The sequence below is a fragment of the Hippopotamus amphibius genome, chromosome 9 (genome assembly GCF_030028045.1).
Source record: "Hippopotamus amphibius kiboko isolate mHipAmp2 chromosome 9, mHipAmp2.hap2, whole genome shotgun sequence".
In the NCBI taxonomy this organism is placed as follows: Eukaryota; Metazoa; Chordata; class Mammalia; order Artiodactyla; family Hippopotamidae; genus Hippopotamus; species Hippopotamus amphibius.
Genome location: NC_080194.1, coordinates 123,822,106 through 123,848,860, shown reverse-complemented (window position 1 = coordinate 123,848,860; position 26,755 = coordinate 123,822,106). Strand labels below are relative to the sequence as shown.

The 26,755-nt window shown below is 42.2% G+C and overlaps 1 protein-coding gene across 3 annotated transcripts; it reads left to right on the top strand.

Annotated features, from left to right (window-relative positions):
* The first annotated feature begins 15,032 nt into the window (after positions 1-15,032).
* On the top strand, positions 15,033-25,496 carry ZNF597 (zinc finger protein 597). Of its 3 annotated transcripts, none has more exons than XM_057696042.1 (4): positions 15,033-15,229; positions 15,319-15,404; positions 16,289-16,415; positions 20,230-25,496. In XM_057696042.1, exons 2-4 carry the CDS (start codon positions 15,372-15,374, stop codon positions 21,327-21,329), a joined length of 1,260 nt encoding a protein of 419 aa, XP_057552025.1. In that variant the 5' UTR covers positions 15,033-15,229; positions 15,319-15,371; the 3' UTR covers positions 21,330-25,496. The 3 variants fall into 3 exon arrangements, with proteins under 3 accessions (XP_057552025.1, XP_057552023.1, XP_057552026.1); XM_057696040.1 differs by having other exon boundaries at positions 15,780-16,415; XM_057696043.1 differs by lacking the exon at positions 15,033-15,229 and having other exon boundaries at positions 15,264-15,404.
* The last annotated feature ends 1,259 nt before the right edge of the window (positions 25,497-26,755 follow it).

The following is a 26,755-nucleotide window of genomic DNA, read 5'->3' as shown; positions in this document are numbered from 1 at the left end:
TGCCACTAAAAACCTTGCACAGAAACCTGCATGCCTCTCAGATCATTTCCTTAGGAAAATTCCTAGAATGTTGATTGTTTTTAATTGACTACATTTTCAATTTGAAAACAAATGCCACACTGCCTGCCAGAAAGGTTTTACTAGTTTATTCTCACACCAAGAGTAGGAAGGCTCCTGTCTCATACAACCTCACCAACATGGGATATTATCATTCCTTACCTCTCGGCAATCTAAGGGGAAAAGATCTCATTATCTTGATGTATATTTCTTAATAAGCTTGATCACTCTTCCCCATTTTCATTAACCATTTATGTTTCATCTTTATATGATTTTTTTCAGATGTATCCAACATATTTTGGTTTGGGTTAAACTTGGGAGGATTTTCTGACATAAACTTTTTTTTTAAGAAGTATGCATGCCCATGGTAAAATTTAAAAAGCAGAACAAAAGGATATATGATGAAGTTTTCCTCCCTCTGACTCCGAGTAACAGAGTTTTCCATGTAACCATTGTTACCAGTGTCTTGGCATGCTCTCAGAGATCTTATTTACACAGACAATATATTTTTATAAATAAAAAGCAAGTGTGAGTGAGATGAGGGCTGAGCTTGGGTATTGGGTGCTTTTCCTCCCTTCTTCCTTCACTTAAGGAGAGCTGGGCACTGTGCTGGGAGCTGTGGGTACCAATGGTGACTGAGATGTGTTCTCTGCCTTTGAGAAGATGTGTGATTACAAGACCATCTGATAAGAGTTTCAACAGAAGCACTTACACAGGACAATGGAACTTTCTGAATGGAATCTGAGTGAACACATATTTTCTAAGTGTTTGCTATGTGCTTCATATTGTGCTACAGTCCTTCCTGAATGTTCTCATTTACTCTCCCAATGACCCTGAAAGGTCAGTACTGTTGTCCTATTTTAGAGATGATGAAACACTCACACAAGGCCTTTACAGCATGCAGAATGAAACTTCTCTCCCCAGGGGCACCATGAAGGATGAAAGTCAAGAAACAAACTGGTTTTCATTTAAAGCCACGATGCGTTCTCTTGGATCACAACTTTCCTGACACCCAGGAGGACAGCTGACTTTCCAAAACCAGCTTTTCCAGGAAGACCATGGAAATATACAGATCATGAACATACAGACCATGAACAAGCCACTTCATGGCAAGCGCTGTAGACAGTCAGCAGATGTTGAGCAGCATCTACTTTGCGTGAGAGGACTCTGGGCCACCCTGGGAGCACTCCCAGGAGAGGAGAAAGGCTCCAGGATACTGGCTTGAGGTGCAGTGGGGTGTTCTGACTCATGGTTCTGATGGGTTCGTTAACAATTGCATGGATCATACAGAAATCTGTTGCATTTACTTACACTAACAATGAAATATCAAAAAGGGAAAGCAAAAAAAAAAAAATCCCTTTTGAAATTGCATAATAAAATAAAATACTTAGGAATAAACCTGACCAAGGAGGTGAAAGGCTTATATGCTAAGAACTATAAAACACTGATAAAGGAATTGAAGATTATTCAAAGAAATGGAAAGACACCCCATGCTCTTGGATTAGAAGAATTAATATTGTTAAAATGGCCACACTACCCAAAGCAATCTACAGATTTAACACAATCCCTATCAAATTACCATGACATTTTTCACAGAAGTAGAACAAATAATCTTAAAATTTACATGTAACCATAAAAGACCCAGAATTGCCAAAGCTAGCCTGAAGAAAAAGAACAAAGCTGGAGGCATAACCCTCCCAGACTTCAGATAATACAAAGCTACAGTAATCAAAACAGCACGGTATTGGCACAAAAACAGACGTATGGATCAATGGAACAGAAGAGAGAGCCCAGAAATAAACCCACACTCCTACAGTCAATTAATCTTCAATGAAAGAGAAAAGGCAATCTCTTAAGCAAGGAGTATTGGGAAAGCTGGACAGTCACATGTAAATCAATGAAGTTAGAACACTCCCTCATACCATACACAAAAATAAACTCAAAATGGCATAAAGACTTAACCATAAGACATGACACCAGGGCTTCCCTGGTGGCACAGTGGTTAAGAATCTGCCTGCCAATGCAGGGGATAAGGGTTCGATCCCTGGTCCAGGAAGATTCCTACATGCCATGGAGCAACTAAGCCCGCATGCCACAACTACTGAGCCCACATGCCACAACTACTAAAGCCCGTGCAATAAGAAGCCTGTGTACTGCAGTGAATAGTAGCCCCTGCTCTCTGCAACTACAGAAACCCCACATGCAGCAACGAAGACCCAATGCAGCCAATAAATAAATAAAAATAAGTAAATAAACAATAATTAGCTAAAAAAAAAAAAAAGACATGATACCATAAAACTCCTAGAAGAGAACATAGGCAAAACATTCTCTGACATAAATCATAGCAATGTTTTCTTAGGTCAGTCTCCCAAGGCAATAGAAGTAAAAGCAAGAATAAAGAAATGGGATTTAATTGAAGTTATAAGCTTTTGCGAAGCAAAGGAATCCACAAACAAAATGAGAAGACAACCTATGGAAGGGCAGAAAATATTTGCAAACAATATGACTGACAAGGGCTTAATTTAACAAATATATGCAGGTGAGGCAAAAATTATCCACACTGTGGCTGTAGAATTCATTTTAATTAACTTTTAGAAAAGACAGATACATCATTTTTCGACATAATCTCCTTGCTTTTCAATACATTCTGTCCATTTGTCAGCAAGCTTTCGTATTCCCTCATTAAAAAATGTTTTAGGCTGAGCTTCCAGCCACGAATGCACCACTGTCTTCACTTCTTCATCAGAAGTTAATCTTCGTCCTCATAGGGCTGCTTTCAGGGGACTAAACAGGTGAAAGTCTGATGGAGCAAGATCAGGACTATAGGGAGGATGCTTTTACACCTGAAAACGAAGTAATCCACAACAGACTTAGGTTTCAAAAAGTTTGTATGAGATGGGTACTGAAACAACTCACAGAAGAGCATAAACAGAAGTGTTTGGATATCTGCAAACAAAATTTGGACTGATACTCTAAGGAAGGTAAAAGTCTCTTAAAGAGAATCACTACTGGTGACAAGACATGGATTCATCACTATGAACCTGAGAGTAAACGGCAGAGTATGGAATGGGAACATCCTCAATCGCCAACCAAGAGAAAGTTCAAAAGTCAACCATCAGCTGGAAAATTGATGCTTACAGTTTTCTGGGATTCTCAAGGGCCAGTATTGGAACATTATCAGGAAAAAGGTTCAACAATCAACAGTGCTTGTTACAGTGAAATGCTTATTGAAGAGTTGAAGCCTAAACTTCAGATTAAATGCAGAGGACTGCTACCCAAGGGCATTGTGATCTAGCATGACAATGCACACTTCTGCCCACACTGTCGACACTCTGCAAAAACTTTCTTTGAGGTGTTAAAGTATCCTCCCTATACTCCTGATCTTGCTCCACTGGGCTTTCACCTGTTTGGTCCCCTGAAAGCAGCCCTACAAGGATGAAGATTCACATATGATGAAGAAGTGAAGACAACGGTACATTCGCTCAGCCTAAAACATTTTTTAATGAGGGAATACAAAAGCTTGTTTGACAGATGGACAAAGTGTATTGAAAAGCAAGGAGATTATGTCAAAAAATGATGTATCTGTCTTTTCTAAAAGTTAAAATAAATTCTACAGCCAGAATGCGGATAATTTTTGACTTATGCTTGTACAAACAGCTCATACAACTCAACAACAAAAAAAACCCCAACCCAATCAAAAAATAGGCAGAAGACATGAATATAGAAGATGCTCAATAAATACTTGCTCAATGAAAAAAAATAGGCAGAAGACCCAAATAGACATTTCTCCAAAGAACACATACAGATGGCCAATAAGCACATGAAAAGATGGTCAACGTCACTAATTATTAGAGAAATGCAAAGGAACTCCCTGGCAGTCCAGTGGTTAGGACTTGGTGCTTTCACTGCCGAGGCCCTGGTTCAATCCCTGGTCAGGGAACTAAGATCCCATAAGTGTGGTGTGGTTGGAAAAAAGAGAGAGAGAGAAATGCAGATCCAAACTACAATGAGGTACTACCTCACACCAGTCATAACAGCCATCATCAAAACGTCTACAAATAACAAATGCTGGAGAGGGTGTGGTGAAAAGGGAACCCTCCTACACTGCTGGAGGAAATGTAAATTGGTGCAGCCACTATGGAAAACAGTACAGAGGTTCCATAAAAAACTAAAAATAGAGTTGCCATATGATCCAGCAATCCCACTCCTGGGCATATATTACCAAAGGGGAAAGGGGGTCAGGGATGGATAAATTAGGGGTTTGGGATTAGCAGATACAAACCACTACATATAAGATAAACAACAAGGTCCTATACTGCATACCAGGGGTCCCCAACCCCTGCGCCACAGACTGGTACTGGTCCAAAGCCTGTTAGGAACCGGGCCGCACAGCAGGAGGTGAGCGGCCAGCCAGCAAGCCAACGAAGCTTCATCTGTATTAACAGCTGCTCCCCAATGCTCTCGCATCACCACCTGAGCTCCACCTCCTGTCAGATCAGCAGCGGCATTAGATTCTCATAAGAGCCTGAACCCTACTGGGAACTGCACATGCAAGGGATCTTGGTTGCGCACTCCTTATGAGAATCTAATGTCTGATTATCTGAGGGGGAGCTGAGGCGGTGATGCTAGGGCTGGGGAGTGGCTGCAGATACAGATTATCATTAACAGAGAGGTCTGACTGCACAGAGACAATAATATATCAATTGCTTGCAGACTCATGTCAAAACCCTATCAGTTAGCAGCAAGTAAAAACAAGCTCAGGGCTCCCACTGATTCTGCATTATGGCGCTGCTGTGTAATTACTTCATTATATATTACAATGTAATAATCATAGAAATAAAGTGCACAATACATGTAATGTGTTTGAATCATCCCCAAACCATCCCCCGCATCGCCCCCCTGCCCTGGTCTGTGGAAAAATTGTCTTCTATGAAACCAGCCCCTGGTGCCAAAAAAGTTGGGGACCACTACTATATACTGCAGGGAAATATATTCAATAGTCTGTAATAAACCATAATGGAAAAGAAAAAAAATACACAGAGTAGATCTACATGGGCAAATATTTTTAAAAAGTCTCTAAATATACTAAATGTAAAGACGCAAAGGCTGCAACACATTCATATCATAAAATAAACGAAGGAAAACAACTGCATGAATCAAAGCCAGTACAACTATGAACCAAATATTTTGCTTCTGGGGGGTGGGGGGGATAAATTGGGAGATTGTGATTGACATATACATTACTATATATAAAATAGATAACTAATAAGAACCTACTGTACTAGAGCATAGGGAACTCTACCAATACTCTGTAATGGCCTATATGAGAATAGAATCTAAAAAAGAGTGGACATATGAATATGTATAACTGATTCACTTTGCTTTACAGGAGAAACTAACACAACATTGTAAATCAACTATACTCCAATAAAAATTAATTTAAAAAATAAAAAATAAAATATGAGCCTTGCAAGGGAAAAAAAATGCTTCCAAACAAATTTCCTTTGGGGACTTCCCTGGTGGTGCAGTGGTTAAGAATCTGCCTGCCAATGCGGGGTACATGGGTTCCATTCCTGGCCCAGGAAGATCTCACATGCCTCGGGGCAACTAAGCCCGTGCACCACAGCTACTGACCCTGTGCTCTAGAGCCTGTGAGCCACAGCTACTGAGCCCATGTGCCACAACTACTGAAACCCGTGAGTCTAAAGCCCATGCTCCGCAACAAGTAAAGACATTGCACTGAGAAGCCCGCGTACCACAACGAAGAGTAGCCCCCACTCACTGAAACTAGAGAAAGCCCGTGCACAGCAAGGAAGACCCAATGCAGGCAAAAAAATAATTAAAAAAAAATTCCCTTTGGGTGTAAAATGATGCAAGTGTATGCTGGATCACCAAGGATGATGCTGAATGCTGCAATTAAAACCAAGACAGAGGTGGCCACTTAGCCTGGACTAAGAGGGTCAGGCCAATGTACTGTGAGGGCCTGATTCTCAATTTTTATTGTCAGTGAACCCTGAAACTGGGCTCACTGGTGACACTCACAAAAGACTGAGGCTTAAACCAAATTCTGGTTTACTTGTTTATAGTCAAGAGTCACTGGAATGCTCTTACCTCTGCTCCAGACACCGCTTCCTCTCTTAGTGCTCCTGGGAAACTAGATTGCTAACCAGAAAGTTCTTGGTGAGCAGCATGTGAAGAGGAAAGGAAACAGAGGGTCTTAAGGGAGATCTTTTACTCAGGCCCTTTTCAAGGGTCGGGAATGCTTGCCCCACAAGGCCATGTTCCCAGTGTCTGAGCAGTGCCAGGAGGGCTGCCAGCCTCTTGCTGACTCTTCTTTCTCTTGGCTTCATTCAGACTAGGTTGCTCTGTTAACACATTACTTTTCAGATCCATAAATGACGCCTTGATTAACACCCCATGCTTTGCTTAAGGTTACTTCTTATTTCTGCAAAAACATGATTTTATGTTCATTTTCCCTGTTGAATTCTCAAAATTCAGCCTTATTCCCCTCTTTAAAGTTCTTGGGAAACGCCTCATTACAGGAAGCTATCTGTGGACTACACTGATGTATCTGATTGCTAAAGCACCAATACATATTAATTTTATTTAGAAACCTTTTCAATTATAAAGCTTACACTTTTTCAGCAGTACTCTTATGCCAAGTGCTTTGCAACATATTTTCATTTAATCTTCCCAACAATCACCGGAGGCAGTTACAATCATTACTCCTATTTTTCAGATGTGGAAACTAAGGCTTGGAGAGCTTAAATAATTAACCCAAGATGTTAAAGCTGTTAAGCTGTTAGGAGCAATTTCAATCCAGGCAATCTGACTCCAGAGCCCTGGCTTAAGTAATCTGCTAATTATGGAAAAAATACATACTCACTGTAACAAATAGGAAAAATACAGAAAAAAGTATAAAGAAAAAACTACCCTTTGCTTATCATTCAAAGATGATCACTCAACATTATTGTCTCCTTATTGCTCTTTTCAGTACATTTTTAATAATTATGATGGCATTTTATGTACAACTTGGTATCCCATTTTAAAACATATTGGAAGCATTTCCCCATGTTATCAAAAACTCTTTATATAATCTTAATTGGCTGCAATCTTTCCTCCAGGAAGAGAGGGAAAATGCTTAGAAGTTAGGTCATTTCCAAGTTTTCTCTACTGTAAATAATTCTGCAATGAACATCTTCATATTTTCCTATCCATTTCCATTCATCTTTTTCCATTTCAACATATTTCTTTAGGATAACATGGCATTCATTGCCAGTTGTCCCCAATGTCTACTTCTTCCTTCTTTCTCATTGTAAGAGAACTTGCGCTTTTTAGCTGGGTGTGGTCTACCAGAGTGATACTATGCTTCCTAGCCTCCCTTGAGCTAGGTGTGATTATGTGAGCACGTGACTAAGATCTAGCTAATGGAATGTGAGCGGAAGTGATAGGGGCAACCTCCCAAGTTCAGCCCTGAAAAGGAAGGGACATGCCCTCCCTTTCTCCTTCCTGTCGGCTGCAATGCAGGTGTGGTACTGAGCCATACTGGGCAAGAGTCATGCTCAGAATACTAAGCATTCTTAGGATAGTGGAACACAGAGCAGGAGGAGCCTGGGTCCCCAGCAACTTTCCACAGCATAGGTATCAGACAAGCTTGGATTGTATATGGGAGAAAAATATATTCCTATTTGTTTAAGCTCATGTTATTTTGAGTTTCTCAGTATAGCTAATGAAATCAGATGCCCAATTAAAATACAGATTTTTAGAATTTACAGGATCAAATGGTATGACTAGTTTTAAACCTCACAATGCGTACAACAGGGGCAAATTACAAAAGAATATACTTGTCTAGGACTTCCTAGGTGGCGCAGTGGTTAAGAATCCGCCTGCCAATGCTAGAGACATGGGTTCAAGCCCTGCTCTGGGAAGATTCCACATGCCATGGAGCAACTAAGCCCATGTGCCACAACTATTGAGCCTGTGCTCTAGAGCCCGTGAGCCACAACTATTGAGCCTGTGTGCCGCAACTATTGAAGCCCATGCACCTAGAGCCCATGCTCTGCAACAAAAGAAGCCACTACAATGAGGATCCCACACACCACAATGAAGAGTAGCCCCCGCTCTCAGCAACTAGAGAAAGCCCATGTGCAGCAACGAAGACCCAATGCAGCCAATAAATAAATAAAATACATTTATATATAAAAAAAGAATATACTTGTTTACCCACCGACCAGCAAAGTAAAAGCATTTGTCTCACTAAGCCCCCTCTATCATTCAGTATTAATAATTTTTGAAATGTTGACTAGCGAGATGGATTTCATTTGAGCAGATTCCCTCTGACTATGAGAGCATCATCCACAGCAGGGCACAGCAGGTTTTTACATTTTGTTTATCCCTTTGCTGTTGATTGTAGTTATCATCGCTTTTATAAACATTTTTTATTGTGTTTTTTTCATCTATGTACTGGATTATTTAAGTGATCTTCAGGCCTTTTATACATTTGCCTTTCCTATTGTGACTTTCCCACTCCTATAGATTCTTGCTTCTTTTCTACTTACAGAAGACCTTTCAATATTTCTTTTAGGGCCGGTTTAGTATTGCTGTATTCTTTTAGTCTTTGTTCAGGGCACAGCAGACTTTGACTCACTCCCTGGAACTCTTCTCCGAGCTCCAGCTGGCTCTGCCCCCTGTCCCTCCAGGTACAGACTTCCTTATGCTGCAGGGGAGAAAGAGGCAAGCCCATCACTTCCCTCCTGGCCACACCATCTCTGTAAATCCTAGGCCAAGTGTCTCAGACAAGTCTGATCTCAGAATTCTCAATCTGATGGGTCCTTTTGGGGGAAATGAATAATCTAAGCACATAGTGCTCTAAGCTATTATCCAACCTGTCGTTTCTTCTCTATCCTCACTGTGTCTAATCTGCATTCTCTGTAGATGTCATTACCCTCCAGGAACCTCTGGTTGCAGCTTCTATTTGCAAGAATTAATCAGCATAAGTAGACCCAGAACCTTTCTTTGGAAGTATCTCTGGCCTCTGTGATTGAAAAAGCATTCTGCTAGAGTTGACATGGAGCAAAGCCACTTTCTGGTAATGGGATTAATGTATTGGGGGTACATTTTAGAGCCCTGCGCCTCTTCCTGATGAAGCAGCTAGAGGTGGTCTTAGCTTCAAATCATGATAGCCTCTTATTCTTGGTGAAAGTAAAACCTGCATGCATGAGCTACCGCCACCATTCCCCCAATTAGAGTCTGAAACTAGTGAACCCAGCTTTCTAATTGCTCAGTCAGGCATTTTGGATACTTATGAGAAAAGCCTCTTGCTGAAGTTGGGAAAAAAGATTATTCTTGCTTATCTAGACACCTTTGGTGCCTGTGAGAAGACCTTGTCAATTTCCTATTGGTAATAAGATTTCATGAAGTATACACTAAAGGCTATAAGAACCAAAGACATACTTATTTTTAAGAATAAACCCTAAAAAAGCAGTAACATCTGGGAATGTTAAAAACAACAAACCCGGGAATTCTCTGGCAGTCCAGTGGTTAGGACTCGGCACTTTCACTGCCAGGGCCAGGGTTTGATCCTTAGTCAGGGAACTAAGGTCCTGCAAGCTGCACAGTGTAGCCAAAAAAAGAAAAAGAAAAAAACCACCAAACCAAGTGAGCAATTCATTCTGGAAGTCATGTTTAAAATCACCAAGGAAAATATATATACTTAACAGTAAACAGTGATAATCTCTGGGTGATAAGAATGTGGTGCTTTTATTTTCTATTTTTTCTTATCTGTATTTTCTATAATGCATATATACTGCTTTGTAATAATAAGGAGTTATGCTAAAAATGGAACTACCATATGACCCAGTAATCCCACTACTGGGCATATACCCAGAGAAAACCATAATCCAAAAAGAAACATGTACCATAATGTTCACTGCAGCACTATTTACAATAGCCAGGACATGGAAGCAACCTAAATGCCCATCAACAGATGAATGGATAAAGAAGATGTGTCACATATATATGATGGAATATTACTCAGCCATAAAAAGGAATGAAACTGAACTATATGTAATGAAGTGGATAGACCTAGAGACTGTCATACAGAGTGAAGTAAGCCAGAAAGGGAAAAACAAATACCATATGCTAACACATATATATGAAATCTGAAGAAATGGTACTGATGAACCCAGTGACAGGGCAAGAGTGGAGATACAGAAGTAGAGAATGGACTTGAGGACACGGGGCTGGGGTGGGGGGCGAGGGGGAAGCTGGGATGAAGGGAGAGAGTAGCATAGACATATTTACACTACCAACTGTAAAACAGACAGCTAGTGGGAAGTTGCTGTATAACAAAAGGAGATCAACTTGATGATGGGAGATGCCTTAGAGGGCCAGGACAGGGAGGGGGGAGGGAGTCGTGGGAGGAAGGGGGTATGGGGATATATGTATAAATACAGCTGATTCACTTTGGTGTACCTCAAAAACTGGTACAAGAGTGTAAAGCAAATATATTCCAATAAAGAGCTTAAAAAAATAAAATAAAATAAAACTGGCCAATCAATGAAAAAAAAAAAGAAAAAAAAAGAGTTTTGGATGGACCAAGAGACTGTCATACGGAGTGAAGTAAGTCAGAAAAAGAAAAACAAATATCGTATATTAATGCATATATGCGGAATCTAGAAAAATGGTAGAGATCAACTGGTTTGCAAGGCAGAAATAGAGACACAGATGTAGAGAACAAACATATGAACACTAAAGGGGGAAAGCGGGGCGGGGAGCAGTTGCGGTGGAATGAATTGGGAGATTGGGACAGCCATATGTACACTACTAAAAAAATATCAAATTTTACACTTTAAATATATGCAGTTTATTGTATGTCAATTATATCGCAGTAAAAGTTCTTTAAAAAAGTTATTTTTAGTTTTAAAAAAGATTATCTTCAGACAGAAAGCAGATATTTGGCTATGGAAAGAATTTTAATACATACAGATTATTATTATTAGTAGTATGTTAGGGGCTGAAATAAAGAAACTTGTCAAAGGGTTGTGGCAGAGGAATTTTTAAGTTTGGATGACTAAAATCTGTCACTTGAACATCTAATGGATATAGGGTCAAGCATCTCTGATTTTTAAAAAATCAATTTAGGCATATAATTCAGTCTTATTGTTTCAATCTTGCCCTATCATAGACTTTGTATCTCATCTCTTTCCTTTTAGCAAAATCAAGCTTTCAAGCTTCTTCTTTCTTGATCTACTTGTTTAGTTTTAGTAGACAAAAGGTCTAGGGAAGATTTTTGTTTCCTCTCCTGTTTCAAAGCTAACTCTCTTTCTGGTTATTCAATGAGTTAATACCACAAGCTTAATTTCTAGTCATCAGAAACTTTGTTTATCTCTTCGTAATGACAACAGAATTCAAAGGAAAGGGCTATTAGAGCCAACTGTTCTTGGTGAAAGGGCCAAAAATCAAAATCAAGACGATCTGGAGTCCCTCCCATCAGGAAGCACGCACGAGCCTCCTAGATAGCTTCCTCCACAAGAGGGCAGACAGCAGTATCAAGCAGTATCAGCAGTATTTCGTCTTGTGGAACTGAAAACCACAGCCACAGAAAGATAGAGAAAATGAAAAAGCAGAGGACTCTGTACCAGAGGAAGGGAGAGGATAAAAACCCATAAAAACAACTAAATGAAGAGGAGATAGGCACCCCTACAGAAAAAGAATTCAGAATAATGATGGTGAAGATGATCCAGGACTTTGAAAAAAGACTGGATGCAAAGATCGAAAAGTTTACCAAAGACCAGGAAGAATTAAAGAGCAAACAGACAGAGATATGCAACACAATAACTGAAATGAAAAATACACTAGAAGGAACCAACAGCAGATTAACTGAGGCAGAAGGGCGAATAAGTGAGCTGGAAGACAGAATGGTGATAATCACTGAGGCGGAAAAGAATAAGAAAAAAGAAGGCAAAGAACTGAAGACAGCCTAAGAGACCTCTGGGACACACCAACATTCGCATTATAGGGGTCCCAGAAGGAGAAGAGAGAGAGAAAGGACCTGAGAAAATATTGGAAGAGATTATAGTTGAAAACTTCCCTAACATGGGAAAGGAAATAGCTACCCAAGTCCAGGAAGCGCAGAGAGTCCCACGCAGGATAAATCCAAGGAGCAACACACCAAGACATATAGTAGTCAAATTGACAAAAATTAAAGACAGAGAAATATTATTAAAAGCAACAAGGGAAAAACGACAAATAACATACAAGGGAACTCCCATCAGGTTAACAGCTGATTTCTCAGCAGAAACTCTGCAAGCCAGAAGGGAGTGGCACGATATATTTCAAGTGATGCAAGGGAAGAACCTACAACCAAGAATACTCTACCCAGCAAGGATCTCATTCAGATTCGACGGAGAAATCAAAAGCTTTACAGACAAGCAACAGCTAAGAGCATTCAGCACCACCAAACCAGCCCTACAACAAATGCTAAAGGAACTTCTCTAAGCGGGAAACATAAGAGAAGAAAAGGACCTACAAAAACAAACAAAACAATTAAGAAAATGGTACTAGGAACATACATATCGATAATTACCTTGAATGTGAATGGACTAAATGCACCAACCAGAAGACACAGACTGGCTGAATGGATACAAAACACAAGACCCATATATATGCTGTCTAAGAGACCCACTTCAGACCTAGGGACACATACAGATGGAAAGTGAGGGGATGGAAAAAGATATTCCATGCAAATGAAAATCAAAAGAAAGCTGGAGTAGCAATACTCATATCAGATAAAATAGACTTTAAAATAAAAAATGTTACAAGAGACAAGAAAGGACATTACATAAAGATCAAGGGATCCATCCAAGAAGAGGAGATAACAATTATAAATATATATGCACCCAATATAGGAGCACCTCAATACACAAGGCAAATGCTAACAACTATGAAAGAGGAAATGCAAGGCAGAAATAGAGACACAGGTGTAGAGAACAAACACATGGACACCAAGTGGGGAAAGCAGGGAGTGTTGGGGGGGGATGAATTGGGAGATTGGAATACCAAATTGTACACTCTAAATGTATGCTGTTTATTGTCTGTTAACTGTATCTCAATAAAAGTTCTTAAAAAAAAAAAAGAGGATCTGAACCCCAAATGAGCCATCCCTGATATAAGAATACCATAACATTAAGTACAAAGCAAGAGGGGAATGATGACTACTTGACTGCATGGTGAACATGCTTTTGGTTTAGACTTCCATGTACCAGTCCTTTAGATCCTCTTCAGCATTTATACTTTGGGTTGGTCTAGCCTGTAGGAAAGCGTGTCCTTATCATTCTTCCATCTGTCCTTTCAACACCTTTTTCCCTCCTCCAGGGCCCCCAGATACCTCTTTTGTGACTAATTCCCACAAGGCCTAGCTCTAGCTGTCAAGAGAGACTGGGTCCCCTGGAGGTGAACTATGATGGGCAAAAACCAATCACAGCCAATTACAGTAAGTAGTCTTTTTCTTTTTTTTTGGCCGTGCTGCTAGGCATGTGGGAGCTTAGTTCCCGGACCAGGGATGGAACCTGAGCCTCCTGCAGTAGTGGATATACAGAGTCTTAACCAATGGCCCCGGGGAAGTCCAGACAGTAAGCAGTCTTTCTACTCTTGATAAGGATTGGTTTAGGATTGGTACATGACAATGCTTGTCTACATGTATTATGTAGATTACATTGCCACCTTCTCCAACATGCTAAGGACGGCAAAAGAGAAATATGGAAGTATTGGGACTATGACGGTGTCATTAAGCCATTGAATTAACCAACCTATAACTGCCCTACCTTTGAACATTTTGTTGGGTTTTCTGTTCCTTGCAGCCAAAACTATCCTATCTGATATTCCACCAAATCCCACGACTTATTTTGTCAACTCTGATAATATTGTTTCAATAACCATGCAACCACTCCTTGAGTAACCTTTTAGGTACAGGGACATGCCATGTACTAGAATAAGAAAATATATTGAGACGTATTCAGAATTTTCTATTAAGGTAAATATCATTCTTGCTTTTTCAAACACCTTTGTAAACTGACAACTTCTTTGAAACTACTCTCTGAGGACAGACTCCTGATCTCTTTGCAGCTGAGGAAAGTAAAGTTGTATACAAGCCAAAATGACATAAGCAATCAGTGGCAGAGCTGCAGAAAGAGCTCAATTTTCTGATTACAAATCCCTACACCACGGCACCCAGTGCCAGTAAGTGGAAAATATGTGGCAATGGGGCAGGTCGAATGTGAGGTATGAGGAGGCCTACAACGTTCCGCGAAGCAATCTGATAGCTCTACTGTTGCTTGAGGTCCGCTGTGGCTCTGAGGCTGATCTGGCTCCGTTGGGCTGCAGATGCCGGACATAGTACCCCTAAAATACACTGGGTCGGAGACTAGCAACGGGCCTACGCAGACCTGAACTTTGTCCACACGGAAGACACCCTTTTACATTCCACGGCCCCGCCGTCGCCCAAGACACAGTGGACTGCTCAGGCTAAGACTGGGACCCGCACACTTGGTCACTCAGGCACCTCACCCCGGCCAGACCAATGTTTCGGACCGACAGGGCACTGACAGCCGGACACACATTTCAGTACCGATACTCTTCAGGTTCCGGATTTTTTCCCGGTATACTTGCTTTCCTTCTTCCCTGAAACATTACGTCCCTGCGTGGTACCGTAACCCTCCACTTCATCAAGTCTGTGGGTACTGAGCTCACGGGGGAGACCCAGGCAGCGGAACCGGAAATGCTTGGAGAAACGGACGGAAAACTACATCTCCCAGAATGCTCGGCGACCCGCGGTCCTCCGTTAAGCCTCCCGATTGGTCAGCACTCAAAAGGGACTGCCCTTTCTGAGGTCACGCTGGCCAATCACAGTGCAGAGCTGCGTAAAAGCGTGGGGCCGGCCGCATCCGGCGGCTTTCCCGGCAAGTCCCGCCGAGGGGAGCATGGGAGCGTGGAAGCCTAGCGGTGGCGGCAGCTCTCCGTCTCGAGGCTCAGCGGGGCGTCGCTTTCTTTTGTTTTTGCTTGGGTAGCGGGAGGCTTCCTGAGATCTTTAGCCTCGGAGTCGACAGTGGGGCCCGGCCGGCCCCGGGGGTTGGCCTTTCCCAGGCCGGGCCGGGGAGACGAGTCATACGCTCAGGTCTTAAATGGTGTGGGGATGCGAGGGGGTGCGTGGAGGAGCTTGGCAGTCGAGTTGGCCCTTCCAAGAACTATTCTCTCCCCTCCCAGATTTGTCTTGAAGCCCCTGTGGCGACTTGAAGAAGGCATTACCACCCCCCGAGATGGCATCCACACTACCTACAACGGGGGCCCAGGTGAGACCAGGTCCCTTCTCTCAGTCCAAGGTGCGGTCGCTCCTTTCTGGCCTCTGCCTGGCCTCTTTTGGAAGACGGTGAGGCATGCTGGTCGTGATGCTAGGGCTCCTGATTCCCAGAGAGCCCTTTCATCAAGCTGTCTTTGTTCCCACCAGGCACATAGGAGAAATGGCTTGTCAGAGCCTTCCTTTTAGAACCACCAACTGGGAGCAGGGCCCATTGGAGGAGGCTATTACGGAGTACCTCAAAGTGTCTTTCTGGAATGCTGCTCAAACTTAAAGATTTCTAAGCTTCATTCCACACTTGTTGAACAAACAGATACAAACAGAAACCCCAAGTGATTCTTAATCACACCAGAGCTCTATCGATTTATAGGACTGGAGAGAAGGAGGAATGGGCCCGGATATGACGCTGCAGTGAGCTTAGCCATGAGTGTGACGAGGAAGAAGGAGAGGAACCAGCAAAGGAAAGGATGCTGAGAGAACACCGGGCCTCCTGCCCCGTTCACGAATCTTCGTGGGCTGCTCAGTCTTCTCCTTTCCCTTAGAGCATCCCTGCTTAATGGTTTCCTTAAAGGTTCCCTGAGAGTTGTTCCCTCATCTTTTCTCTTCTAATAGGCTCTTCTAGAACCTCTCACAGTTTACCGTTTTGGTCCTTCTATCACTGCCTCCAAAATTAGGTCCATTTTTACTTTGTTGTTCCTAATCCCCACCTCTGGCCCTCAGAACCCATTCATACCCCCTACTCAGTACTCAGGGACCGTTTCCACCAGGCCCCTTTCTCCCTTGCCTCTGATGTTTATAGCTCTTCTTAGCCTTCCCAGACCGAGTAAGGAGGTAGATTTCCAGCTTCTTGTCCTGAGATGGGCTTTCCTGTTGTTTCAGGGACCAGCACTGTTTGAGGACCTGGCTGTATATTTTTCTCAAGAGGAGTGTGTGAGTCTGCATCCTGCCCAGAGGTCCCTCAGCAGAGACACGACACAGGAGTGTTTGGAGAATATGGCCTTGATGGGTAATGCAGTTGTTTTTCCTGCATTTTGGAGCTTTGGACGGTTCTAGGATTAGGATTGCATATCTCATCCACCTGTTGGTATGGGGGCGTGAGACTATCCCTGAGTGATTTATGGGGATATGACAAGAAGTTGCATGACAGTGCAGTTTTCAAAGAGTGAGATGATTCTTAAAAGACAAAAACCTGTCTAGTACAGTGAGTATGGTTTTGCATAAGACATGGTAGTACCTGGTAATCTTTCCAAATATTTATTACGGTTAATTCATAATTTTACTTTGAAACTCCAATAGTATGGGTTACTATTATTTGCTAAAGGTTGGAAATTGCTTTAATCTTAAGGGGATGGTGTGCCTTTCTCACCTAAGAGGAACTATATGTAGAAACATTTTTATTTCTGAGTGGATTTTATCTTTGACTAGGGTTGACTATTTGAACTTTCCCATAACTCACATTTTATAATTTTTACTTCTCTCTTCATCTTGTTGTTTTCCTCTTTAACAGACAATAAACAGCATATATTTAGAGTGTACAATTTGGTATTCCAATCTCCCAATTCATCCCCCCCCAACACTCCCCGCTTTCCCCACTTGGTGTCCATGTGTTTGTTCTCTACACCTGTGTCTCTATTTCTGCCTTGCTTTTCCTCTTTCATAGTTGTTAGCATTTGCCTTGTGTATTGAGGTGCTCCTATATTGGGTGCATATATATTTATAATTGTTATCTCCTCTTCTTGGATGGATCCCTTGATCTTTATGTAATGTCCTTTCTTGTCTCTTGTAACATTTTTTATTTTAAAGTCTATTTTATCTGATATGAGTATTGCTACTCCAGCTTTCTTTTGATTTTCATTTGCATGGAATATCTTTTTCCATCCCCTCACTTTCCATCTGTATGTGTCCCTAGGTCTGAAGTGGGTCTCTTAGACAGCATATATATGGGTCTTGTGTTTTGTATCCATTCAGCCAGTCTGTGTCTTCTGGTTGGTGCATTTAGTCCATTCACATTCAAGGTAATTATCGATATGTATGTTCCTAGTACCATTTTCTTAATTGTTTTGTTTGTTTTTGTAGGTCCTTTTCTTCTCTTATGTTTCCCGCTTAGAGAAGTTCCTTTAGCATTTGTTGTAGGGCTGGTTTGGTGGTGCTGAATGCTCTTAGCTGTTGCTTGTCTGTAAAGCTTTTGATTTCTCCGTCGAATCTGAATGAGATCCTTGCTGGGTAGAGTATTCTTGGTTGTAGGTTCTTCCCTTGCATCACTTGAAATATATCGTGCCACTCCCTTCTGGCTTGCAGAGTTTCTGCTGAGAAATCAGCTGTTAACCTGATGGGAGTTCCCTTGTATGTTATTTGTCGTTTTTCCCTTGTTGCTTTTAATAATATTTCTCTGTCTTTAATTTTTGTCAATTTGACTACTATATGTCTTGGTGTGTTGCTCCTTGGATTTATCCTGCGTGGGACTCTCTGCGCTTCCTGGACTTGGGTAGCTATTTCCTTTCCCATGTTAGGGAAGTTTTCAACTATAATCTCTTCCAATATTTTCTCAGGTCCTTTCTCTCTCTCTTCTCCTTCTGGGACCCCTATAATGCGAATGTTGGTGTGTCCCAGAGGTCTCTTAGGCTGTCTTCAGTTCTTTGCCTTCTTTTTTCTTATTCTTTTCCGCCTCAGTGATTATCACCATTCTGTCTTCCAGCTCACTTATTCGCCCTTCTGCCTCAGTTAATCTGCTGTTGGTTCCTTCTAGTGTATTTTTCATTTCAGTTATTGTGTTGCATATCTCTGTCTGTTTGCTCTTTAATTCTTCCTGGTCTTTGGTAAACTTTTCGATCTTTGCATCCAGTCGTTTTTCAAAGTCCTGGATCATCTTCACCATCATTATTCTGAATTCTTTTTCTGTAGGGGTGCCTATCTCCTCTTCATTTAGTTGTTTTTATGGGTTTTTATCCTGTCCCTTCCTCTGGTACAGAGTCCTCTGCTTTTTCATTTTCTCTATCTTTCTGTGGCTGTGGTTTTCAGTTCCACAAGACGAAATACTGCTGATACTGCTTGATACTGCTGTCTGCCCTCTTGTGGAGGAAGCTATCTAGGAGCCTCCTGTGTGCTTCCTCATGGAGGGACTGATGGTGGGTAGGGCTGGGTGGGCAGAGCTCAGTAAAACTTTAATCTGCTTGTCTGCTAATGGGTGGGGCTGTGTTCACACCTTGTTGGCTGTTTGGCCTGAGGCCACCTAGTTCTGGAGCCCTCAGGCTCTTTGGTGGGGCTAATGGTGGACTCTGGGAGGGCTCACACCAATAAGCGCTTCCCAGAACCCCTGCTGCCAGTGCCCCTGCCTCCTCAGTGAGCCACAGCTGCCCCCCCCCCCCCCCACCTCTGCAGGCAACCCTCCAACACCAGCAGGTAGGTCTGGTTCAGTCTCCTATGGGGTCACTGCTCCTTCCCCCTGGGTCCTGGTGAGCACACTTTTTTGTGTGCCCTCCAAGAGTGGAGTCTCTCTTTCCACCAGTCCTGTAGAGGTCCTGCAATCAAATCCCACTGGCTTTCAGAGTCTGATTCTCTGGGGATTCCTCCTCCTGTTGCTGGACTCCCAAGTTGGGAAGCCTGATGTGGGGCTCAGAACCCTCACTTTAGTGGGTGGACTTCTGCGGTATAACTGTTCTCCAGTTTGTGAGTCACCCACCCAGCATTTATGGGATTTGATTTTAACGCGATTGCGCCCCTCCTACCATCTCATTGCGGCTTCTCCTTTGTCTCTGGATGTGGGGTGTCTTTTTTGGTGAGTTCTGGTGTCTTTCTGTTGATGATTGTTCAGCAGTTAGTTGTAATTCCGGTGCTCTTGCAAAAGGGAGTGAGCGCATGTCCTCCTACTCTGCCACCTTAATCCTATCTCTTATAATAGCTTTTTAAACATTCTTTCTACTAGTTTTATCACCTGTGTCATTTCCGGGTCTGCTTCTGTTGATTGATTTTGTTCCTAGTTATGGGTCATATTTTTCTGCTTCTTAACCTGCCTGGTAATTTTTGATTGGATGTTGGACATTGTGAGTTTGTACTGTTGGATGCTATCCTTTGTTGTATTTTCAAAACAATTTTTGGACTTTGGGGTGGGGTGCTAATATATCACTGTTACCTGGGATCAATATGATCCTTTCAAGGCTTGCTTTTTGCTTTGTTAGGGTGTGTTCAGAGCAGTCTTTAGGGCTGATTTGGCCTGCTGCTAAGGCATTATTTAAGGATACTGCCTGATGCTTTGTGTGGTAGGGGGTCTTTCCACTTTGGAACATGAACTATTGAACTATTATGTGAACTCTGGAGATTGCTCTTTCTGTTCCTTTTTGGTGGTTCTTTCCCTGGCCTGGGGTAGTTTCCTCATGTGCATTTACAGATTAGTATGCAGGCAGAGTCTTAAGGGGACCCCATCTAGATGCCCAGAGCTCTCTGCCTTGGCATCTGCCTCTTCTCTGGTATTTTGTTGTCAAATTCTAGCTACCTTGGCATTCCTGAACTTGGTCTTCTCAAATCGGCAAAACCTTTGAGGACTGGATTCCCACACACTGCCCTGCAACTCAGACATCCTTTCCAGGCAGTGAGCTGGGGCAATCATAGGGCTGTGCTTTGGAAGGAAAGACCCCTTTTGGATTGATATATTGGCTCCATAAATTAAGAATATTTGGGGAAATATTAAAAAGGAATGCTTTTTGGCAGGCCTGAGTTTTGTCAGCCATCCTACAACTTCCTGGTCCTCTGTGTAACTAGTTTGTTCTTTCCCCAGTACTGCTTGAGGGTGTTTATGTTTTGCTTTGTTTTGTTTTTATCAACAGGAGGAGAAGGCAAGATTGAGATTAATCAGCAGCTAAATCTAGAATCTATGAGACTTGAAAAGCTTGCCCTAGAAAAATCCTCTGTTGCTGTGCCCCTTGTCTATTACCCAGAAAAATCCTCTGAGCATGGAGTTGGAAACCTTGAAAGGAAAATGTCAGATGGAACTTCTGCTTGCAAGAGAAGGTTCATAAGCCTTTTAGTTACCATTGAAAACCATACCCCATTGATAGAACTATCTCAATGTTTAGGAACAAGAGCACTTTCTGAAATTCTTGAATTTTCCGGGGAAGAAGCCAAAAATTCATACATGTGTTCTGAATGTGACCAAAGCTTCAGTGATAGTTCATACCTTGTTTCGCATCAGAAAATGCATTCAGGAGAGAAAAACTATAAATGTGGTGACTGTGGGAAGATTTTCAATCACAGAGCCAACCTGAGAACACACAGGAGAATCCACACCGGCGAGAAGCCTTATAAGTGTGCCGAGTGTGGCAGCAGCTTCCGCCAGCACTCACATCTGTCTCGTCACATGAATGTCCACGTAAAGGAGAAACCCTACATCTGTGGCATATGTGGAAGAGGTTTCATGGGGCTCCCAGGATTGACACAGCATCAGAAAACCCACGCCTCCAAAAAAGCCTGTGGTAAATCTTTTGGTCAGAAAACAAACCTGTCTTTGCCTGATAAAAGGCATGGGTCAGCCAGGCAGCACCCATGCAGTCTGACTGGGAAATGCTTTGGGCAGCCCTCACACCCAGCCCTCCCCGAGAGGAGCCACAAGGACAACTCTGAACACTACAACGATTGCAGGGAAAATTTGCTTTTGTTCTCAAAATTCAAACCCTTAAAGTGTCCTGAGTGTTCGATGACCTTTCTTCGTTTCTCTGAGCTTATCTCCCATCAGAGCATTCATAGAGGGGAAAAGCCCCATAAATGCAAAACATGTGCAGAAAGTTTTATTCTGGACTCAGAGCTTGCATGCCACCAGAAGAGCCACACAAGAGAGGAACCTTTTAAATGCACCGTGTGTGGGAGAAGTTTCAGGTTGAAAACACATCTCGTTGTCCATCAGCGAACCCATTCGCAAAACGCCATGTAAATATAGCAAGTTTTCATTAATGCTTATGCTTCTCAGTATCTGAAAACTGGGGCACAGTCACCCTTTATGTGCCAGGCACTGTGCTAAGCACTTTACACACATTCCATGTAACATATACTCTAATTTTCACCACAGCCTTGATTAAGGCACCGTTATTTTCTGTTTTATAATCGAGGAAGCCTAGTCATTGTCACAGCTACTGAACAAAGCCAGAATTCTAACTCAGTGACTCAGTTACTATCCAGATTCCATTTGTATGAGCCAGAGAAAGATAAAGAGCTTTTAAAAAAAAATTCAGTTTTCACTAAAATGAAGGTTATTGCTAGAGTTCTTTTAGTTTTGTTTACATGGTATCTAAGTAAGTATTAGAAGGAAAATTTATTTATTGTTCGCTAGTTCTGCAGATCTAGGATCTAGAAAAGTAAGTACTTTTATATCTATGTTATACTTTTTTTTTTTTGCTGTAACAATCTGAATGTAATATTTGTATGAGATTATTGTTTTACATGTGAATTTCTGGAGGGGTTTGGAAGCTTTCCTTGCCCCCCATGTGAAGCATTCCCAAATGGGTTGGACTAGTTTGTGTCAAGATGGCTGTTAGTATCTGTAAAGTTAGTATCCATTCTCAGATCTGATGCCACTGGCCTTTGTGATTCAAGTGTTTGGAAGGAATTTTGGCAATCTGACTATAGCCCTTTCTGGTGCCTGGACTTGAGCAAGGGAAGGGTACTTGCTTCTCTCTAAGAGGATTTATTGATACCTCCAAGTCTCTACCAAAACACATTACCTGCCTTGCTATGAATAATAGTAACTCTTATTTAGTGCACATACTAGATACTTCAGGTATATTATTTAATTTGATTTTCAGAATAAATCTGAGAGAAAAAGACTATCCTCATTTCATAAATGAGGAAAGAAGAGCCCACAGAGGGTAAAATCAGTACCTTGCCCAAGACGCAAAAATAGCAATGTGCTGAAGCTGGCATTTAACCGCAGGTCTGTGCCGCCAGAGGCTGTGTGTTCAGCAACACTGCGTTATATGTTGGCATTTGTCCCACATGTTAAAACTGCAGGCAGCTGGGGGGCTGAGATGGGTGAGGATGATCATCATGGAGGCTGCCCTGTGCACATGCTTAATCCCAAGCCTGACTTAGGTGTGTGGTTACAAAGCAACAGAAAGACTCTCCAGGACTTCAGGTTCAAACTCCGTCTCTATAATCAGGGATTGCAAACTCTACAGAGTATAGTCTTTAAGGTTTCAGTTGAGTTTTGGTTTAAAAAAAAAGTTTTTCTTTCTCTATATCCAAAGAAAGATACATACCGAAAATTGTTCGAGTTCAATCAAAATACTTGAAAACAGATAGGTCTTTAGGTACTGCTGTTCCATATAAGTATTGGAGCAAAATATTGTTTAATGGAATGGTTATTAATGTTCAAGAGGGGATCTTATAAATGTACATTCATATGGAATTTCTCTTTAAAGCAAAATTGTGTACCTATCAGCAAAGCAGCATTTAAAGGGGTTTTTGATTGGGATGTGAGAATGGTCTTATTCTATTTAAATAGTATAAAAGTACAGCATTTACTAACCCCATTTAATAAAATGGGGTTACCACTGGGAAACCTCAGGAGTAATAACAGGCCTCTTTAGGACTAATTGGAGGAAAGTAGCACCTGGAAGATAGGGTGTTTCTACTGAACCACAGATTGAGAGCTGAATGTACAGAAAGGTACTGGCTACTGCTATAAGCTCTTAACACTGATTATAGGCAGGAAGATACTGTTGATGAGGATAAGGGAAACCACAATAGCCCTAACCCAGCTCACCCACTCCTTTCCCCCCTTTTCTCATTCTTCTTTTGCTTCTTGTTTGCAGATCCACAGTTGAGACCCTGTGCTGTCACAGGGTATGTCAGGGTCACACTTGGCTCACTGTTTCTGATGTCTCCACTCTTAGGATACAGGACACCAGTCTGCCAGGTGTTCGAGGTGTTAAATAAAAAAGTGAGGTCTCCTATAGGTTTTTCTTCAGCAAGTGTCTCTCTGTCTGAGGTGCTCTGTCTTGTGTATAAAGATGGTCTCCAGTTAGCTTTCTTATCAGCCAGCTCTGGGGTATAATGATCTTTACTAAATGTCAGAAGGTACTGTCTCCCTGCTCTCCTGCTTCTGCCTTTGGTGGGAGCAGCTGGTGCAGTGCCTCATCAGCACCTAGTAGGGACTTCCATATTTCAGTTAACTGAAGAGTTGCAGGGTAGGGAATGAAATTGGGAAAGAGGCCCATAGTAGCAGAGTTAATGCAGAAAGAAGTAGAAAAGACTATTTTAGAAGGCACTTGAACAGAAGGGGGATGACCTGCAATACAGAAGCTGTCATCTTTTCCTTTGCTTCAAAGAAGGTATGTGGGAAGGTGACAATTTATACCATAAATGCAGTTTGGCACTCAGCATGGGAAGTCACCTTTCCAGGTGAGGTTTCCTTCACAATTAACTTCAATATTTACATTTTTTAAAATTTTCTAGATTTTGGAAGATTATACCAAACCACCGTAAGAGATTTAAAAAAAATCTTTTATAAAGACATTAATATACACATGAGTGTAATTAAAAGCCTTTTTGGTGTAATATTGTTAATGATTGGTATGCACAGAAGAAAAAAATCTGTGAGTGCCAGTTACTGTGAAAGAGGTGTATTTTCAGTTGCTTTATTGTGCACTTGCACTTAAATACATTTGCTGGATGTAATTCAAGCTGCTCTGAGCCCAAGGAGTTAAAGGAAGTGGTCAGTGTGCATCAGTGACACCCATGCTGTTTTTATGGTGATGGATTTTTCACCTGTCTATTTACAGTGTTAACTGACAGATTCCACAGATGGTCAGCTCAGAGACATCATGAGCCTACCATGTTAGTTTTAATGAATACTTGGATGAAGGTTAATACAGGGGTGAAAAAGTAAATGCAGGAGTTTATCGCTAGGTACGGTTCGTTCATGACATTTTGCAGCGTGGATGTTGACACAGGCAGAGTGAAAACTTTGTACTGAAGGATTCAGTTGTTGAACAAATTTCTTGGGTTTTGTTGTTGATGCAGTGATGAAAATGTGTATCAAACAAGTCCTTAATGTGATTGCTGTAATATCAGGTTCTGTAACAGCCATCATTGATGAAAACAGCATTATTCCAATAATAGCATGCAGATGTTAACAGTTTACATTTGGTAATTAAAGAAACTGTGGAATTTGTTATTCTTAAAGGAGTTCAACTCAAAATAGTTTTGTTTACAGCTCCGTTGCAGTAGGTAATAGTCTATTCACATCTCCCCATTTAACATAGAACATGACTAACCCAGTAATTCAGGGGGTTAAAACTAAAAAGTGACGTTTCACAGCAAATGCCATTTTGAGTCTGACTCCTGCGATTCCATATAATATTAAGTGGCATTGTTCTCATGACTGCAGCATGTCATACAATCTGATACTGCAGATTTTGCTGAGTAATCTGCCAGTTTACTGCATATGTGTACTAAGCAGGTTATAGTTTATCTGAATAGCCTATCTAAAATTGTTCATTAAACTTGTTTTGCCTATAGGGTTTCCGTTGGAAAGTGTTTTTTTTTTTTTGGTGGCACATGGGCTTAGTTGCTCCGTGGCCTGTGGGATCTTCCTAGAGCAGGGATCAAACCTATGTCCCCTGCATTGGCAGGCGGATTCCTAACCACTGCACCACCTAGGACGCCCTGGAAAGTGTTTTTGCTTGGACCATCTGTTTAACTAAACGATCTTCATTAGAAGTGTGTATATTCATCTGTTTTAGTTTTATAGATTGAGAGGCTATTGATCTGATACCAAGATGACCATTATCCGATATCTTTTCACGGCCCATCTCACTGCAGATGTTTTGTCTTATTTTTGACATACCTCTATTAACAGTCTGGGGAGGCTGGGGATGTGACATACAGTTTTATAAACCTGAGACTATGCTGCAATCTTTAGTTCCTTTGGATACCTTAGAAGTTATGTTTGTTGGAGGCACTTGTGCTGTTTGTTTAATGTGTTGATTTTACAATTTTTGGTGGTGTTCTGATCTCTCTTAGCTCTAAAGAGGAAGCTCTCACTGGGCACTGATTACTGTCTATCTGATGTGCAATTTGGCATGTAATAAATTTTTTTTATGATGGCAATGAAGTGAACTTTATTTTTTACACTTCAGTAGTTTTAGATGGCAATGAGATGAATTTTGAAGACTGGCGGGATTGTGGTTTGTAGAGGATTAATGAGTGACTTCGGGCCATTTAATAATGGAGGTATGATCTTTTGCTCCTTGGAAGTCAGGAGAAAATTCCATCGCTGCTCCCGGGACACGGCGTTAGACGTCGACTTCCCTTCCAGTCTTTGCTTCATGGCGGCGGTACCTCCGGCCACGCAAGCCAGGGAAGCCCCGCGTGGGCCACCACCTGGAGCGGGGTTTGGAAGTGAAGACGCGCGGTGTGAGGCTCCCAGAAAGCTTTGCGAGGCCTCAGAGAGCCCTTGCGGCACTGGAACACCAGCCGCCAAGGCCGACGGAAATACCAACGAGATGAGATGCGCTAGAGCGGCCCACAAGTCTAGGAACCGGAAGTCATGCGGTTACTTCCGGCGTCCTCTTTGGGCGGTGCAGCGGCGCGCTCCTGAAGCGGTCGGAGTGCTGTGGGAGGGGGATCCAGCAGCCGTTCGCTGGGCTCACGGGCCACACCCACCACCCAGCGAGAAGCTGCCTCTGCAGAAGCTTGCGGGGGCGTGTGAGAGCGTTTGCTGAGGGGCTCTTCTAGTCTCTCCTTCCGCATCAGCGGGAAGGTTACGCAGTGTGACTGTTGGGGGCCTGCCTGAATCTTGCACTGGGGACGGGAAAAGGAGCCCGGCGTTACCTCCCTGGCCCTAACCACGCTTTGGCAACGCGAAGCTACAGGCTTGCCCTGCCTGTTTGTGACTTGTCAAAACGGATGCTTTGAGCTTCTCACGTGCCCTGGGTAGAGTGTCTTCTGCCACCTAAAGAGTGTCACTACGTGTCCAATTCTACAAGGCTTGAGTCCTTAGCGGGGGCACTCACTGACCTTCAACACGCTCTGAAAGGAATTCAGGGCGGAGGTCAGGAGTGAGGCATCCTGTGCTCTGGGAAGACTGGCAGAACAGACCTCCAGATATTTTCAGGAGAAAACTTTATGAACCCAAATTCTTGTATCTTCCCTTACTGGGAGAAGTTCTAAAACCATTAGCAAGATATTTGTTCCCTGTGAATAGCAGTAACCTTTTTCAGAGGGGTGTGCTGCGTACCACTTTGTCAAAATCACATATTTCCTGAACTCCTCCCCTAATTTCTTTAGAACAGTTTCTCAGAGCTATCTGAGAGGCTATCTCCCCAGTTGCAGTTCACAGCAAGACACTGAATAAACTTG